This window comes from Armigeres subalbatus, chromosome 3 (genome assembly GCF_024139115.2).
Source record: "Armigeres subalbatus isolate Guangzhou_Male chromosome 3, GZ_Asu_2, whole genome shotgun sequence".
Taxonomy (NCBI): domain Eukaryota; kingdom Metazoa; phylum Arthropoda; class Insecta; order Diptera; family Culicidae; genus Armigeres; species Armigeres subalbatus.
In genome coordinates, this window is record NC_085141.1 from 100,374,673 (window position 1) to 100,392,339 (window position 17,667).

Here is a 17,667-nt window from a genome sequence, read left to right on the forward strand (position 1 = left end):
TTTTTGCTGCCGTGAAACAGTTGCCTCACGATGTAACCAAGAAATCTGTTAATCTGTGAGATGAACGAATTAGGACGATATGATTTTCTGTGATATACCTAATATATAGTTTTGCAATGCAAATTCATTTTGTCAAAAGAAAGATATTTTTAGCAGTAAGGAAGACGGTAGGACATTGATTGTACGAACAAGGAGAATATGTTCTTCCGAAGGATACTATCTGGGAAGCCTAGTACCAGCAGAATAATCAGTTAAGCAGTTAAGCAGAATAACTATAAGGAGATTTCTTTCCCAGTAACGAAACAGTACTTTAATCAACTGCTATTTTATTGAATATAATTTATTCGCTTTTGGCCCTAAATAGAATCCTAATCGTAAAAAAGTTAATTGATTTTCACTTCTTACTTAAGTTTCGCTCTAGCATTTTTCATCGACCACTTTTATTCTTCGGCTTTTCGACTACGTTTGTTTGTTATGTTCCTCTCACTTTCCGAAGATCTTGTAGGAATTTTACAGAAAAAAAAAATCACCGTAAGCAACACAAAAAAAAACTATCGTTATATAAAACAGTCGTTTACGATTGCTCAGCAAATCAACACTTTTTTATACGTTTGTCATCGCAATTTGACGGAATTGAACATGTTTGGAGGATACTTCATTTGAGTGTTGTTGGTTTTGATGTTTTGATAAATGTTCATCAGTTGCATTCTAATAAACTTCATTAAGCAATTCTTTGACTAGTCATCATATCGTGCACTATTGTCCAGGACCAAAGCAACTAATTCGTTAAGATATCGTTGAGTTTGTGTTCTTCCTACACAACTTGTTTCAATTATCAACATTTTCATGTGGATGCAACTTCTACTTAAAAACAGTAAATGAACAGTTGACAAACTAAACGAAAACAGCGGATAATTGTCCAGGAACTTAAAAAACAATGAGCGCGTATGCTTCGTTCCACATCACATTTCCGATCGGTTTCGACGGTTGGGGTTTATTTTCTGTGTTCGGTTGCAATTCCAGTTATTTTTTTTCTAATCGTGGATAAGAAATTTTGGTCGTTATCTGTTCCGTATAGTGATTATTTTCTGTTTTTAATGACTAGATTATTATTCAAGGATTTTCTTAGTTTATCTTTTATGTTAATGTATTTATGTCATGGCTTTACTTATTATGAAATATGTCACACTCACTTGAATGATGCACTTTGTTCTTCGCTTTTAATACTGTGAAAGTTCTTTCCACTTATTGAATGTTTATTCTAAGAGATTTGACGTTGTTATAAAACTAACAAGAGTAATTGGTTTAAAATTGGGTTTGATAGATGCAGCGTCTTCGAACTGTTTGTATTTGTTTTCTACTTAGCCCATTACTTTGTGCTATGTGTTGTAAGATTTATTAGATTTCTCATAGATTTACGAATAAGTTATTAATAGAAGATGGAAACAGGTTGCAAGGATTAATTATTTAAGATTATGAAATGATTGTCAGAATTCAGTAAATTCACATTTTCAATAATATAAATATTGTAATTCAGTATACATCACTTGACTGCCGAGATTAATCAGTGAAAAGAATTTTAAATTGTCAAAATTTGATCTCGTTTGATTTCGTTGATCAGTTTATTCACTCGAATCCAATTAAAGAACGGAGTATGAGATTACAGCATCTTCTTTCATACACTTTTGCTACAAATATTTGTTCCAAATTTCAAATATTAATAGTGGAATTAAATATAGAAGAAGAAATTGTGATCTAATAATTGTGTTAGTTCCGCTAAGACACTCAAGCAACATATTCGATCGAACAACCACCAGCCCTGTGGTCTTCGGCTTAATGGCTTTCTGCTGAACGATCCTTTTCCGTACAAAAATTCAATGAGAAATTATTTGGATTTCAACGGGAAATCCTTCGCACCTTCCCCACGAGTTTTTTCTTCGGAAATATTTTCAAAATTTCAACAAGAAACTGTACAGAACTTTCAAGAAAATCATTGGTTTCTTCACGAAAAATTCTCTGGAGTCTTAACATGATGTAGTACCATTTTTGGAGACTTATATATATAAAGACTTACATGGATACGCTGGGTTGCTATCGGTTTGATACCAGGCGTAGTTGACCTGGTAGACAAATTGAACTCAACTCCCGGATAATTTGGAGAACCTAGAACATCTGCGTTGTACTTATTTGAATGATGAAGCATTCGCGTGAGCTTTTTGGATTTTTATGGACACGCTGGGTTGGTGCCGGTTTGATATCAGGTGTAGTTGACATGGTAGACCAATTGAACTGAACTCCCGGACAATTTGGAGAACCTAGAACATCTGCGTTGTATTTACTTGAATGGTGTAGTATTCGCATGGGCTCTTAGGACTTATCTGAATACGCTGCGTCGCTGTCGGTTTGATATCAGGCGTAGTTGACCTGATAGACCAATTGAACTAAACTCCCGGACAATTTGGAGAACCTAGAACATCTGCGTTGTGCTTATTTGAATGATGAAGCATTCGCGTGGGATTTTAGGATTTTTTGGACACAGACAATTTGGAGAACCTAAAACATCTGCGTTGGACTTATTTTAATGGTGAAGCATTTGCATGGGTTCTTAGGACTGGGACACGCTAGGTTGGACAGAGTCACCGTCTTCGACCCGAGGTCGCACAGACTGAACACTAAACATCTAGCACGAGTCAACGGACAGAACTTTTACACAACACCCAGTGGACCAGCGAAGAACTTTTCGCTTTTCGAAACGTTTTCTCCTTATCGGGGCGAGAATCGAACCCACACTCCGCAGCACATGCGTCTATACGATTGACATCGCTAACCGCACGGCCATGACGCCCACGAATTTGAATGGTGCGGCATTCGCATGACCTCTAAAGACTTGTATATGGACACGCTGGGTGGGTGCCGGTTTGGTATCAGGCGTAGTTGACATGGTAGACCAGTTGAACTCAACTCTCGGACAATTTGGAGAACTTAGAACATCTGCGTTGGACTTATTTGACTGGTGAAGCATTTGCATGACCTCTAAGGACCTATATGGACACGCTGGGATGCTATCGGCTTGATACCAGTCGTAGTTGACCTGGTAGACCAATTGAACTCAACTCCTGGACAATTTTGGGAACCTAAAACATCTGCGTTGGACTTATTTGAATGGTGAAGCATTTGCACGGGTTCTTAGGACTGGTATGGACACGCTGGGTTGTTGCCGGTTCGATATCAGGCGTAGTTGACATGTTAGTTCAATTGAACTCAACTCCCGAACAATTTGGAGAACCTAGCACATCTGCGTTGTACTTATTTGAATGATGAAGCATTCGCATGATCTCTAAGGACTTATATGGGCACGCTGGGTTAGTGCCGGTTTGATGTTAGGCGTAGTTGACATGTTAGACCAATTGAACTCAAATCTCGGACAATTTGGAAAACCTAGAACATCTGAGAACGTTGAACTTATTTGACTGCTGAAGCATTTGCATGACCTCTAAGGACTTATATGGATACGCTGGGTTGCTATCGCTTTGATACCAGTCGAAGGTGACCTGGTAGACCAATTGAGCTCAACTCCCGGACAATTTGGAGAACCTAGAACATCTGAGTTGGACTTATTTGAATGGTGAAGCATTCGTATGGGCTCTGGGAACTTATATGGAATTGTTGGATTACTATAGGTTCATGCTTCAGGTACATAAAATTTCAATTCATTCAGAGCAACTTCACCACAATCTGCCAGATGTATTGGAGGCCTTAAGAAAGTTTTTAAAATTTAAAAAAAATCTATTAAAACGCCAAATATGACCAGTTCATATATCACAGCCTAAAATTACGCTTTTGGGCCACCTAGTTTTCTTAACCGATTCAATACGGATGGGTCATATATGACCCAAGACGAAAATCAGCTGTCAAAAATAAGTTTTAAGAGATAGAGCCTTGCTTTCTTCAGCAGAAATGTTCAAAACTAAATGCTCCATCCAGGAAAAATACTGCACAGGTCAGGTTACGGGCACTGCGATGATCTAGAGCATCCCAAACTATCCTTGAGTTGTAATTTTGATGTTCTTAGGAATCAACCATATTCTTGTTAAATAATTGAAAGTGAAATGCTCAATGATAAAATCCTGCGCTTAAAACGGCTACGCAGTCTTTAAGGATTAAAACAAGATTTATATTTGGACAAATATAAATCTTGTTTTAATCCTTAAAGACTGCGTAGCAGTTTTAAGTTAAAATAACAATAAACAGTCGATCATTCGAAAGTACATTAGTTGGAATAGCTCCACGGAACTTCATTACATCATTACAGATAAACTACAGAATTCGTTCGACATCTACGACACTCCAAACTATCTTTGAGTACAGATATTAATATTCAAATCGATTAACATGAAGATCTTCGATGTCCTCACTAGTTTTATGTGTTGAGTACAGATCTTAATATTCAAAACGATCAACACGAAGATCTTTGATGTCTCCACTATTTTCATGAGTTGGAATAGCTCCACGGTACCTTGTAACACAATTACATACTTCGCTCGACATGTACGACTCTCCACACTATCCTTGAGTACAGATCGCAATATTCAAATCGATCAACAAGAAGATCTTCGATGTCCCTACTAGTTTTATGAGGTGGAATAGCTCCACGGGACTTCGTTACACCATTACAGACAAACTAGAGAGTTCGTTCAACATCTACGACACTCCAAACTATCCTTGAGTACAGATCTTAATATTCAAATCGATCAACATAAAGATCTTTAATGTCCTCACTAGTTGTATGAGTTGGAATAGCTCCACGGTACCTCGTAACACCATTACAGACACACTACATACTTCGCTTGACATCTACGAATCTCCAAACTGTCCTTGAGTACAGATCCTAATATTCAAAACGATCAACATGAAAATCTTCGATGTCTCAACTATTTTTAATGGAATAGCTCATGTATGGTATCGTAGATATTCTGGGTATGTTATGATTTGTATATACTGGTGTAATGATGTCCCATGGAGCTTCTCAAGCTAACATACAAGCTTGGGAACCTACGGATTACTTTGTTGATCTTGTAGACCTCCAATACAGTATTGACCCGATTTTGTCACTCCCCGATTTTGTCTACCCCCGATTTTATCACGTTTTTGATCCGATTTTGTCACCCATATTTTATTTTCACTGTAAATGAAGGCTTCCGAGCCTATAGGAAGGAAGCTTCCAAGCCTCTCGAAATTAGGATTACGACTTACGGGCCTCTTGATAGGGAGTTTGAGTCTCCGATGGATCATTGAGGCTTCCGAGCGTCTTGAAAGGAGGCTTCCGAGCCTCTTGAAAGGAGGCTTCCGAGCCTCTTGAAAGGAGGCTTCCGAGCCTCTTGAAAGGAGGCTTCCAGGCCTCTTGAAAAGAAGCTTCCGAGCTTCTTGAAAGGAGACTTCCGAACCTATTAAAAGGAGGCTTCCGAGCCTTTTGAAAGGAGGCTTCCGAGCCTCTTAAAAGGAGGCTTCCGCGCCTCTTGAAAGAAGGCTTCCGCGCATTATGAAAAGAGGCTTCCGAAACTTTTAAAAAAGGCTTCTGAACCTCTTGTAAGGAGGCTTCCAAGCCCCTTAAAAGGAGGATTGCGCGCTTCTTGAAAGGAAGATTTCACGCCTCTTGAAAAAATGGTTCCGCGCCTCTTGAAAGAGGCTTCCGAGCTTCTTAAAAGGAGGCTTCCGCGCCTCTTGATAGAAGGCTTCCGCGCATTATGAAAAGAGGCTTCCGAAACTTTTAAAAAAGGCTTCTGAACCTCTTGAAAGAAGGCTTCCAAGCTTCTTGAAAAATTCCGAACCTCTTGAAGAGAGGCTTTCGAGCCTCTTGAAAAGAGACTTCCGACCTCCGGAGGCTTCCGAGACTTTTGAAAGGAGGCATCCGAGTATCTTAAGAAAAGGCTTCTGAGCACCTTTAAGGGACGCTTATCGAAGGAACGCTTAAAAAGGTTTTCGAGTCTCTTGAAAGGAGGTTTCCGAACTTTTTGAAACTAGGCTTCCGAGACTCTTAAAAAGAGGCTTCCAAGCCCCTGGAAAGATGTATTTCGAAGTATTCTTGAAACGAGGCCTCCGAGCAGGAGCTTTCTGAGCTTACCCAGCAGAAGCCTTCCGAGCCATCCGCCATTACGCATTTTTGTTCGAGGTACCCCCCGGGGCCAGCGAAGGTACCCCCAGGGGTACATGTACCCCAGGTTGAGAACCGTTGTTGTAGACTTCCAATATCTGAACTCAAGAATGGTTTTGGTTACCGTAGCTATACTGATGCAGTGATGTCTCATGGGGCTTCACCAGCTAACACACAAGCTTGGAAACCTATGAATCACTCTGTTGGTCTTGAAGATCCTAATATCTGAACTCAAGAATGATTTGGAGTAACGCAGGAACTGTGGAAATGTTGTGATTTGTATATACTGGTGTAATGATGTCCCATGGGGTTGCTCCAACTATCACACAAGCTCAGGACCCTATGAATCACTGTTGATGTTGTAGACCTTCAATATATGATCTCAAGAATGGTTTGGAGTACCATAGCTATTCTGGGAATGTTGATTTTTTTGAAATACTGATGTAATGATGTCTCATGGGGTTTCCACAAAAACACACAAGGAACTGATCAATCACTCTGTTGGTCTTGAAGACCTCCAAGATATCTGAACTCAAAAATTGTTTGAAGCACCGTTGGTGTTCTGGTAACACAGCGATTTAAAAAAAATAGTTTAATTATGTCTCAAGTAACACTGCCAACTTCATATTAGGATTGAGACCACGTCAAACGCTTTGTTGTTTATGTAGATCATCAGGATCTGAACTCAAGGTAGGTTTGGAATCCCTAAAAGATCTTAAAAAAGATTTCCCCCCATTTGTTATGGTTTGCATCCGTTTTTGAAGCAGTATGTCCAAAATTTATGTTGAAATACGAATGTTAACGAAAGTACAGTCTCTGCTGGAGGCAGGCATATTGTTCTTACCAAGAGTCACCCAGGGACTACCGACGTAGATTTAACTGATTAGAAAGCACTTGTTAGACTGCAAAACCCCGCAAAACGTTCAGATGTTTGGCTAACTCAAATTTTTCTCGTTTATCGCGATTAAGGTGCTCATGATGGGAAAACAAAAGTAGGCAAATAAAATTTCAGAGCCAAGAGAGCAATTCTATTCGGGTGTCTTTTTGTGATTGCGACAACATCGCTAATGGTGAATTTTGAATTTCAGTCAATACAAGTGGCACTCAATGTCGAAGTAACTTTCATCATTTTTAAACTATTTCCATCCTTCACTAGCATTCATTTTCGTATGAATTATTTAGTTTGGCATTTCGTTAATCTAGATATAAATTCTTTCTTTACTTCTGGAACTTTACTTATTTGATATCCACACATCCTCAATAGGGCTATCAAATCATAGTAACTATAAAGCTTTTCTTTTGTTAAATATATAAAATCACTAAATTTGTAACAATCTAAACAAATTATTTCTGGATATATGCTAAATTCTCAATCATCTGTGTGTGCAAAACGTGCGATAAAATTTGAATCTTTTTTTATTGTAACCGTAAAATCTGTTCACTCACTAGTCGTAACAAAAAATCTATCTCATAAATTCCTATTTTTAAAGTTTTTTTTGTGGCTAGTCCCTAAAACTTTTGCTTGCATAGGCTCTCATGAATTTAATCGTATATAGTTTTCAACTAGTTTCATTAACTTGAAGTTTACTTTCATTTTCTATGGGATGGTTTCTACTACTCTTTGTTTACTTTATTATAGTGCGTTTTCACGTTGGTCGTACTTGGTTTCCGGTTTCTCCTTCCAGTACCCTCCCTCTGCTTTCCCTACCTATTGCTCCACTCGATTATGATCACGTTGGTGATACTGGTGAACATGCACACATCACATCTGAGCCTTAATTCTCAAAGACGATCTTTGTCCCGGTCGAAACTCATTGCCTTAAATACCGAGCCTCGCCTTCTACTGCCGCTAGCGCCGCTACTGCTTCCCACACTTACGCTCATTCCCCGCCGCAAGTTGTGCTGATCCAGACTTGAAGCCCTTGGCCTTCGGAGCACCTCAAATTCCGCCCCACTACCATCCGTATCGGTCTCGCTACGCTTCCGTCGCCTTCTTAGCAGTCCGTCACTTTCGTCCAAATCGCTGGGGAAGTCCGTACTGATGCTCTCTCGCTTTTGCAGCTCCGCGGCCAGCATTCTAACCTCCCAATCGTTGTGGTTCATCTCTTCCTCTTCCTCGTCATCGTCATCGAAGTCATCTTCAAAGTCATCTTCACTGCTTCGACTGCCTCGATTCTCCACCAACCTACCAGACTCATTCGTGAACTCATCGTCGTCCTCCTCTTCCTCTGCTTCTTCCTCTTCACCACCTTCACACTCACCCATACCCTCCTCCTCTCCTTCTTCTTCCTCCACTTCGTAGTTATTGTCATTCTCCGACTGCGACTGCTCCGAGCTGGAACTGGTTTCAATGTTAACGATCACGCTGTCCGAAACGATGTTTCCGGTGAGCTCCGAAATCACAATGTCTCGGTAGGGTCCGCGGATTCGTGGGTCGAGACCGCTGGCACCGGTTGAGGAAGACATACGCCGCGGTGGGACGGGTGGTGGAATGGTGCCAGCAGTAGCTAAATCAGCTCCTGCTGTGAAATGTGTAGTGGGCGGTGGTGGTAAAGCAGCTGACGGAGGGGACCCACTCCGTTCGAAGCTGTCCTGATCGGTACTCTCGTTCAGATTGGGGGGTCGATTGCGTAATAGTCGGTGGCGGGGAGAAATTCTGGGCTTCCGATTACGACTGACTTTTAGGCTACGGGGACTGTCGGAGTCGGAGTGAGGAGATGAGGCGAAAATTGTGTCGAGAGAATCCCCACGCTGAATGGGTGCGGATAAAAATGTTTGGGGACTTATTTGTAAAAGTTTTACGAACAAAACACATTTACTTGTTAAATATCTTGGCTGTGCATATTCACAGAACATGTTTCAAAATGGACAAATTGATATGAAATTTGCGAAAAAGAATCCAAGTGTCTTGGAGGGACTTGAACCCTCAACCTCCTACTAGGACTCGAATCCTCCAAGACACTTGGATTCTTTTTCGCAAATTTCATATCAATTTGTCCATTTCGAAACATGTGCTGTGCATATGCACAGCCAAGATATTTAACAAAAAATGGTTTTCGTACGGCCGAGTTGCCGAATAATATGCAATTTATTGTCACATTTACTTACCATAAATGGCAACTCATCGGAAGACCTCGATGTGCCGCTGCCGGAAGATCCTTGCTTTGGTTTTATCTGGATCGATCGCATTTCCATGAGTGAACCATTTTCACCCTCCGCATGCTGCGGGTCTTGCTGTTCCAGTTCCTGGATTCGGTTCTGCAGCTTTGATATGATGTCGTCTCGCTTCTTGACCTCCAGCTCCAGGTTGAAGAATTTGTCCTGAAACTTGACCTGGATCTCCTTCATATGCGTCTGGATGACTTGCTTGATGCCGAGTAGCACCTCGCCGAAAAATTCCTGCTCCTCGAGTGAACCTAAAGTTGAAGCAAAAGACAATGGGCACAAAAAATAAAGGAACATGGAAAGAAAAAAATCATTGGTTAGATTGGATTTAATTCGGGGAAACTCCGATGCTCCGTGACCGATTGTGTCGATTGCCCTTCACAAGTTTACTTTCCATTTTCCAAAACTGAAAAGTGCGTTCGTTGCAAAAGATAGTTTCTATTGTTCCATTCATTCATTCATTCAACGGGTTGAACACGAGGAGCAAGAATCACGTTTTCCATAGCTATCGCATTCGCCTGGTGCCTGTCTTACAAACTCACAGCAATGGATTACTGATGAAGTGTGCCAATCAACAAATCGTTCCGAATTTATTTTTGAAATGTACAGCGTGGGAGATGGATCTAAGTGAGAGTGAATTGGGTGATGCTATGGGCAGGTGTGTGCTTTCTGAAAGGTTGCTCATCCCTTCGGTCGAGTGGAAATGCTTAGTGGTCAAGAGGAGAAGCTTTTGGAACAAAACATTTCTAACCGTATTTTTGTTTACGTTTGAATAAAAGATATTTTAGTTACTAGATAAAGATTGTCGCTTCGGTTCCCTTTGTTCTGCTGTCCGAAACATGTGTGGTACATACCTGTCAAATCGTATGGATTTTCCTTCTTTGACATTTAGCTCCCCTATCCTCGCCAGCAAAAGATGTTCCGGACAGCGACGACAGCGACAATCTTTATCTAGTAACTAAAATATCTTTTGTTTGAATGCATTTTTGAATGGAAGTTGATAACAAACTCAAACGGGGATAGGGTTCGTTCGAAAGTTACGTTCGTTCGTGATACATTTCTGAATGGTAGGTCTCTCATTTTGACATTTAAATAAATCTACCTACGTTCTCAGGAAAAAAGTTAAATACAATTTTGAAAGATCGCGCATTGTGTTTCAAAAGCGCATTTCTGGACCACTGTGCATTAGATAAATCTGATTCTATTGAGCTGAAAAGGATTCAAACACTACATGGGGTGATGGGGGAGACGATTAGGTTGGGCGATACTCCAGGAATGGAATGATTGATGAACCTTTTGCTAGCATGCAACTGTTTAGCAGATGGAAGAAGAGATAGAAACCAAATCTACTGATGACTGTACGAATTTACAGATCTATATAAGTACTATGTTGCCGCGGTGTATGGACGGTGCAGCAGTGAACAGATGCCTGTTTTGCCAAATTGAGAGGTCATCCATAGATCATGTGACTATATTTCAAGAGTTCTCAGATTGCTTATCCCCTTAAAAATTTCGAAATAGAAGCTGAATGAAATGTTGAATTAGTGCATGGTTTATGGAAACCCCTTTTTTAAAACCAGTAGCAAATCGAGAGGTAATATTTGAATTTGATTCCTGTTTCAATAATCTGATGGTACTGCAATAGAGTTGTTTGGTGTCCAGTGAAATTGTGCATTGGCTACAATTAGCACTGATATGCCTAGCCGACGCATTGTTGATGTCGACAAACAGTTTGCTCCGGCCATACTGAACTCAAACAAGCCAACGAACGTTCCAAACTCAGACCAGAAGATTAGATTGATTAGTTTATCATGGGTTTAGTTGCTCCATGATGGCTAGCTCGCAGTCCAGTTTTGAGCACGTGGCCAAGTCAAGGGACCTCCCATCCATCTAATTCTGCAGTCCGACGTCCATTGGTTCTATGGAGTCATGATGGACGAGGCATTATTTTGCCATCGTGGAGAAACAGTTGCGGGGGTGTGAATTCGGGGAAGGGTTAGTTGTGTAAACAGATTAATCGGGCCCCAGCACAGCAGCAGAGTGCTTTGTGTTAACTTCGTGATTGACGTCCAAGTACGAAAGGATCCAAAGGTACGTACGCATTATGTGGTAAATTTTGATCCTAATTGGATTATAGGCGTTGGGTGCGATGTCGATGAATATTGATGGGCTTTAGATATTGAGATGAAGTAGCATCTAAGGGATGTTTAGAATGCAGTTAACCCATTAACACTCTTCATATAATTTAATGATGTTACTATCAGTGGTGGCATTTAGACTCCCTAGAGGATGGCATGGTTCGCTATCACGATTTATCTACTGCTTGTGGTTTGCATTACCAGTGTGCTTTTTTTCATAGTTTCAGGTTTGCTTGCGATTGAGCTCGGTGATTAGAAGTTTGGATTAATGGTTTCCTCAGCGAGTGATTTCAATGTACATTTTGTAGTAGCCAAATTAATTGTACCATCAAGAATAATTATAATTAATAGAATTTTGTAAAGTATTGTTCAGTATGTCATTGGAATGCATAAAAAATCACAAATATTTGCGGCAATATATTGATATGGTTTATAATCATTAGGGTGCCAATGGAATGTATGGGAAAAAATTTTCTTCGAATTTCAAAAAACGACATTGCTCACAAGTTTTATTACCCCAAAATATGACGCCATGCTAAATTTGAGCTCAATCGGACATGATTTAGGAGTGCCTAAAATTCATCAAAGTTTTGAAAATTTTACCCATGAAAATTTTTCCAAGGGGAACCAAAGGAAAAGTCGAAAATCGAATTTTTGTGTTTGATGCCAAATGACTTAAAAATGCATGAAACGTCGAGATCGGACGTCACCTAAAAAAAAAATTAGAAAAAAATGATTTTTTCTCTTAGAACATTTTTGGGACTGAAATCAAGAATTGTTTTAGTTTAAGGACCAATTAATAACAAACCGACTATAAAGTCCAAGGGTTTGTGGTGAGAATATTTTGAGTAATTTGGAGAAAACAAGAAATATTTCTTTTATCTCTAATCAACTTGTCAAATAATTTGTCCTTAGTTTTGACCGCTATTTCGGACTAGCGAACATGTAAACGCTATTGTGGATGTACTCGATATAAAGATTTTCCCGATTACTTTTACGGCTACTAGAGGAAGCGCCAAAAACGAGTTACATGCCATTAATTCTTCAATATTACAGTCACGGAACTTTATGAAATAAATTAGATTTGTTATTTGCTGTTTTTTTGGACAAATATTGAACATTTTATATCTCACGATCAGGTAATAAATATCAATTACATCTAACTACCCCCACCGTCTGGAGCACGTGCTAATTATTTTTTCCGCCAGAAATGCAAATCCCAAAAAGCACTTGATCACCGTAGAGTCCTAAAAGAAGATGAACGCCATGCGCCACGTTTGCCATTTGTATGGAACTGACAGATGGTTCTGTTCCAATTCTGACACTTGACAAAATTGTTATTATAGTCACTGTAGGTCACCGGTAAACAAACATTCGCTCTTTCACTCAGATTCCTAGCATGCAAACCAGGATGCATTTATTGGTTCCCTTGAGGAAGTGGCCAATTTTCGTTCAATCTTGGAACCCATCCTACGACATGTCAAACTTCATGATTTTGCAAAACAAGTACACTGGTGTACATTTCGGTGATTCTCGATCGATGGCCACCCTCCGGATACTTCCAGGGCTTGGTTCCCTTGGGAAGGTGGCCACGTTTCGTTCAATCTTGGAATCTACCTTGCGGCATGTCAAACTTCATAATTTTGCAAAACAAGTACACTGGAGTCCATTGAAATTTTACCGGCGGTGGCGTCACGCCGTTGGTGATCAGTGGTGGCGTGGATCAGCGTGAACCACTTTCAAGCGCCAAAACTTCTTCAGAAGTTCGTCAAGGAATTCTTCCAGAAGTTCCTCCACTAGTTTTTTAAAAGATCGTCAAGAAATTTCTTTGGACATTCCTCCGTAAGTGCTGGGAAGTTCCTCCAGAAACTCTTCCCGGATTTCGTCTGGAAGTTTCTTCAGAAATTCCTCCAGAAGCTCCTCCAGGAATTCCTCCGGAAGTTTCTCCAAGAATTACTCCGGAAGTTTCTCCATGAATTCTTCCGGAAGATCCTCTAGGAATTCTCCGAAAGTTCCTCCGGAAACTTGAATTCCGGAGGAATTCCTAGAGGAACTTCCAGAGGAATTCCTGGAGGAACTTCCTGAGGAATTCCTGGAGGAACTTCCGGAGGAATTCCTGGAGGAACTTCGGAGGAATTCCTGGAGGAACTTCGGAGGAATTCCTGGAGGAACTTCCGGAGGAATTCCTGGAGGAACTTCGGAGCAATTCCTGGAGGAACTTCCGGAGAAATTCCTTGAGGAACTTCCGGAGGAATTCCTGGAGGAACTTCCGGAGGAATTCCTGGAGGAACTTCCGGAGGAATTCCTGGAGGAACTTCCGGAGGAACTTCCGGAGGAGTTAATGGAGGAACTTCCGGAGGAGTTAATGGAGGAACTTCCGGAGGAGTTAATGGAGGAACTTCCGGAGGAGTTAATGGAGGAACTTCCGGAGGAGTTAATGGAGGAACTTCCGGAGGAGTTCCTGGAGGAACTTCCGGAGGAATTCCTGGAGGAACTTCCGGAGGAATTCCTGGAGGAACTTCCGGAGGAATTCCTGGAGGAACTTCGGAGGAATTCATGGAGGAACTTCCGGAGAAATTCCTTGAGGAACTTCCGGAGCAATTCCTGGAAATTTTCCGGAGGAACTTTCGGAGGAATTCCTGGAGGAACTTCCGGAGGAATTCCTGGAGGAACTTCGGAGGAATTCCTGGAGGAACTTCCGGAGGAATTCCTGGAGGAACTTCCGGAGGAATTCCTGGAGGAACTTCGGAGGAATTCCTGGAGGAACTTCGGAGGAATTCCTGGAGGAACTTCCGGAGGAATTCCTGGAGGAACTTCGGAGGAATTCCTGGAGGAACTTCCGGAGGAATTCCTGGAGGAACTTCCGGAGGAATTCCTGGAGGAACTTCGGAGGAATTCCTGGAGGAACTTCCGGAGGAATTCCTGGAGGAACTGCCGGAGAAATTCCTAGAATATCTTCGGAGGAATTCCTGGAAGAACTTCCGGAGGAATTCCTGGAGGAACTTCCGGAGGAATTGCTGGAGGAACTTCCGGAGGAATTCCTGGAGGAACTTCCGAAGGAATTCCTGGAGGAACTTCGGAGGAATTCCTGGAGGAACTTCCGGAGGAATTCCTGGAGGAACTTCCGGAGGAATTCCTGGAAGGAACTTCCGGAGGAATTCCTGGAGGAACTTCCGGAGGAATTCCTGGAGGAACTTCGGAGGAATTCCTGGAGGAACTTCCGGAGGAATTCCTGGAGGAACTTCCGGAGGAATTCCTGGAGGAACTTCCGGAGGAATTCCTGGAGGAACTTCCGGAGGAATTCCTGGAGGAACTTCCGGAGGAATTCCTGGAGGAACTTCCGGAGGAATTCCTGTAGGAACTTCTGGAGGAATTTCTGGAGTAACTTCCTGAGGAATTCCTGGAGGAACTTCCGCCGGAATTTCTGGAGGAACTTCCGCTGGAATTCCTGGAGGAACTTCCGGAAGAATTTATGGAGAAGAAACTTCCAGACGAAATCCGGGAAGAGTTTCTGGAGGAACTTCCCAGCACTTACGGAGGAATGCCCAAAGAAATTTTTTGACGATCTATTAAAAAAACTAGTGGAGTAACTTCTGGAAGAATTCCTTGACGAACTTCTGAAGAAGTTTTGGCGCTTGAAACTGGTTCACGCCGATCCACGCCGCCGCTGATCACCAACGGCGTGATGCCACCGCCGGTAAAATTTCAATGGACTCCAGTGTACTTGTTTTGCAAAATTATGAAGTTTGACATGCCGCAAGGTATATTCCAAGATTGAACGAAAAATGGCCACTTCCCCAAGGGAACCAGGCCCTGGAAGTATCCGGAGGGTGGCCATCGATCGAGAATCACCGAAATGTACTCCAGTGTACATGTTTTGCAAATTCATGAAGTTTGATATGTCGCTAGATGGAATCCAAGATTGAACGAAAATTGGCCACTCCCCCAAGGGAACTAGGCCCTGGAAGTACCAGGAGAGTGGTCAATTCGATCTAAAATCACCGAAATTTACTCCAGTGTTCTTGTTTTGCAAAATCATGAAGTTTGACATGTCGCACGATGGATTTCGAAACCGATCTGCCAGTGACCATTTTTTCCGGGAGGGAGGTAACCCCAGTACTCCCCAGAATTTATCCGGAACCATGGCCATTGCCCAAAAATTGACCTCGGTTCCTAAAACTATAAGAATTTTGTGATCGATTCCAGAAGATGGCTTGAAAATCCGTTAGAAATTGGCTGAGCTGCGTGGTTCTGAATTTTGAGTTTTGTCGTAAAATGGGGGTTGGGGACGTACGTGTTAAAGGTCACATTGGAACTTTTGGGAGCCAGAAGTAGCTTTAAGACTTATTTAGCCTCTCGATCAGCTAGAAAGTACTGACGGAAGTTTATATGAACTTAAAGGAGATTTTGTTATGCAATGACGAGCTTTTGGTTGCTTAGGTTTCGTTCTAATCTCGCGTTTAGAACCATCAAAGGCGTAAATGAATTGATCGATTTCTCTTAGTCTAGTCACTTATCTCATCAATCAAAGTTGAAGAATGAGCAATTTTCAAAGAAGGAGTAATTACTATGAAACAATATTATGAATATCTAGAAATTTCTGTTAGAAATAAAAAAGATTGTTTATTTAGGAAATGAATAAACTTGTATTGCGCGAGACAGAGTTGTCCTATTCATTTTTCACTATTTTTAACAAATTAAATCATTCAATGAGTGTAAATAATAGATGATTATCTAGGCTTCTTAAATGTCACTTCGATCTGTCAAAATAGTGCACGCTGCAGGCACGCGTATTGAAAATTCACCGGCGTGTAATACACGCCAGTGTGCATGATGTGCGGCGTGGGCCATTTTGACAGATTAAATTAACATTTGGAAAACTCAAACATCCATCTATTAGTTGTACTCACTAAATAAATGTTATTTAATTGTTCAAAGTTGAGAAAAAGCGGAGTTTTTGCTAACTGTGTAGGGCAACTCTGGTGCGAGATTTATTATTTCCGTTTCAGTTTTTTGTCTATTTTGATTTATTTCTTTTTCCTCCCTTCGACCTTTTGTCCCGTTCGACGTTTTGTCCCGTTCGACGTTTTGTCCTTTCGACGTTTTTCGACCTTTTGTCCCTTTCGACCTTTTTTCCCTTTCGACCATTTGTCGTTTCGACCTTTTGTCTTTCGACGTTTTGTCTTTCGACCTTTTGTCCTTTCGACCTTTTGTCCTGACCCGGTTAAACTGCGCCCAAAACTATCCGTCATCAACAATGTTCGGAACCGACGACCGCCGCGGTACCACCTAGAGCGACTGAAGCAACCTGATGTCGCCACTGCATACGCGCAGCATCTCGAGGCAGCGTTGCCGGAAGAGGGTGAACTCGACGGGGCCCTTCCTGAGTACTGCTGGAATACAGTCGAAGCAGCCGTTAACGACGCAGCGGAGAACAACGTCGGGTATGTGGGACGAAGTCGACAGAACGATTTGTTTGACGAAGAGTGCAGGCAGATTCTGGAGAAGGTCGCAGCGCGCGCTGCAGCAAGGTACCCGGCAGAACGTGGATCTTTATAGACGGAAGTGGAGACAGCAGACGCGCCTTTTTCAGGAGAAGAAACGCCGCCTGGAAGAAGCGGAGTGCGAGGAGATGGAACAACTGTGCCGTTCTCAAGAAACACGCAAGTTCTATCAGAAGGTCAGCGCATCTCGCAAAGTTTTCGTGCCGCGAGCCGAAATGTACAGGGATAAGGATGGGAGCATCTTGACGGACGAACGTGTGGTGATCGTGTGGTGAAACCAGCACTACGAGGAACATTTGAATGGCTATGAGAGTACAGGCAGTGAAAGTCAAGGTAGCGGAGGAGATGACTACGTCAGTTCACCGAACGATGGAAGCCAACCAGTCCCCACCTTGAGGGAAGTTAAGGATGCCATCCAACAGCTAAAGATCAATAAAGCAGCTGGTAAGGATGGTATCGGAGCTGAGCTCATCAAGATGGGCCGGAAAAGCTAGCCACTTGCCTGCACAAACAGTTAGTGAGAATCTGGGAAACTGAACAGCTACCGGAGGAGTAAAAGAAAGGGGTTATATGCCCCTTCTACAAGAAAGGCGACAAGCTGGAGTGTGAGAGCTTTCGAGCGATCACCATCCTTAATACCACCTACAAAGTGATATCCCAGATCATCTTCCGTCGTCTATCACCATTAGTGAATGAGTTCGTGGAAAGT

The 17,667-nt window shown here is 41.8% G+C and overlaps 1 protein-coding gene across 1 annotated transcript in view; it reads right to left on the minus strand.

Annotated features, from left to right (window-relative positions):
* Positions 1 to 319: 319 nt before the first annotated feature.
* LOC134224966 (uncharacterized) overlaps positions 320 to 17,667 on the minus strand; it is a 650,394-nt gene continuing 633,046 nt past the window's right edge. Inside the window, exons 17-18 of the mRNA XM_062704663.1 lie at positions 9,260 to 9,567; positions 320 to 8,902 (exon numbers count right to left, since the gene is read on the minus strand). Coding sequence (XP_062560647.1) covers positions 7,934 to 8,902; positions 9,260 to 9,567 — 1,277 coding nt within the window. The 3' untranslated portion in view covers positions 320 to 7,933. The remainder of the gene's footprint in view (positions 8,903 to 9,259; positions 9,568 to 17,667) is intronic.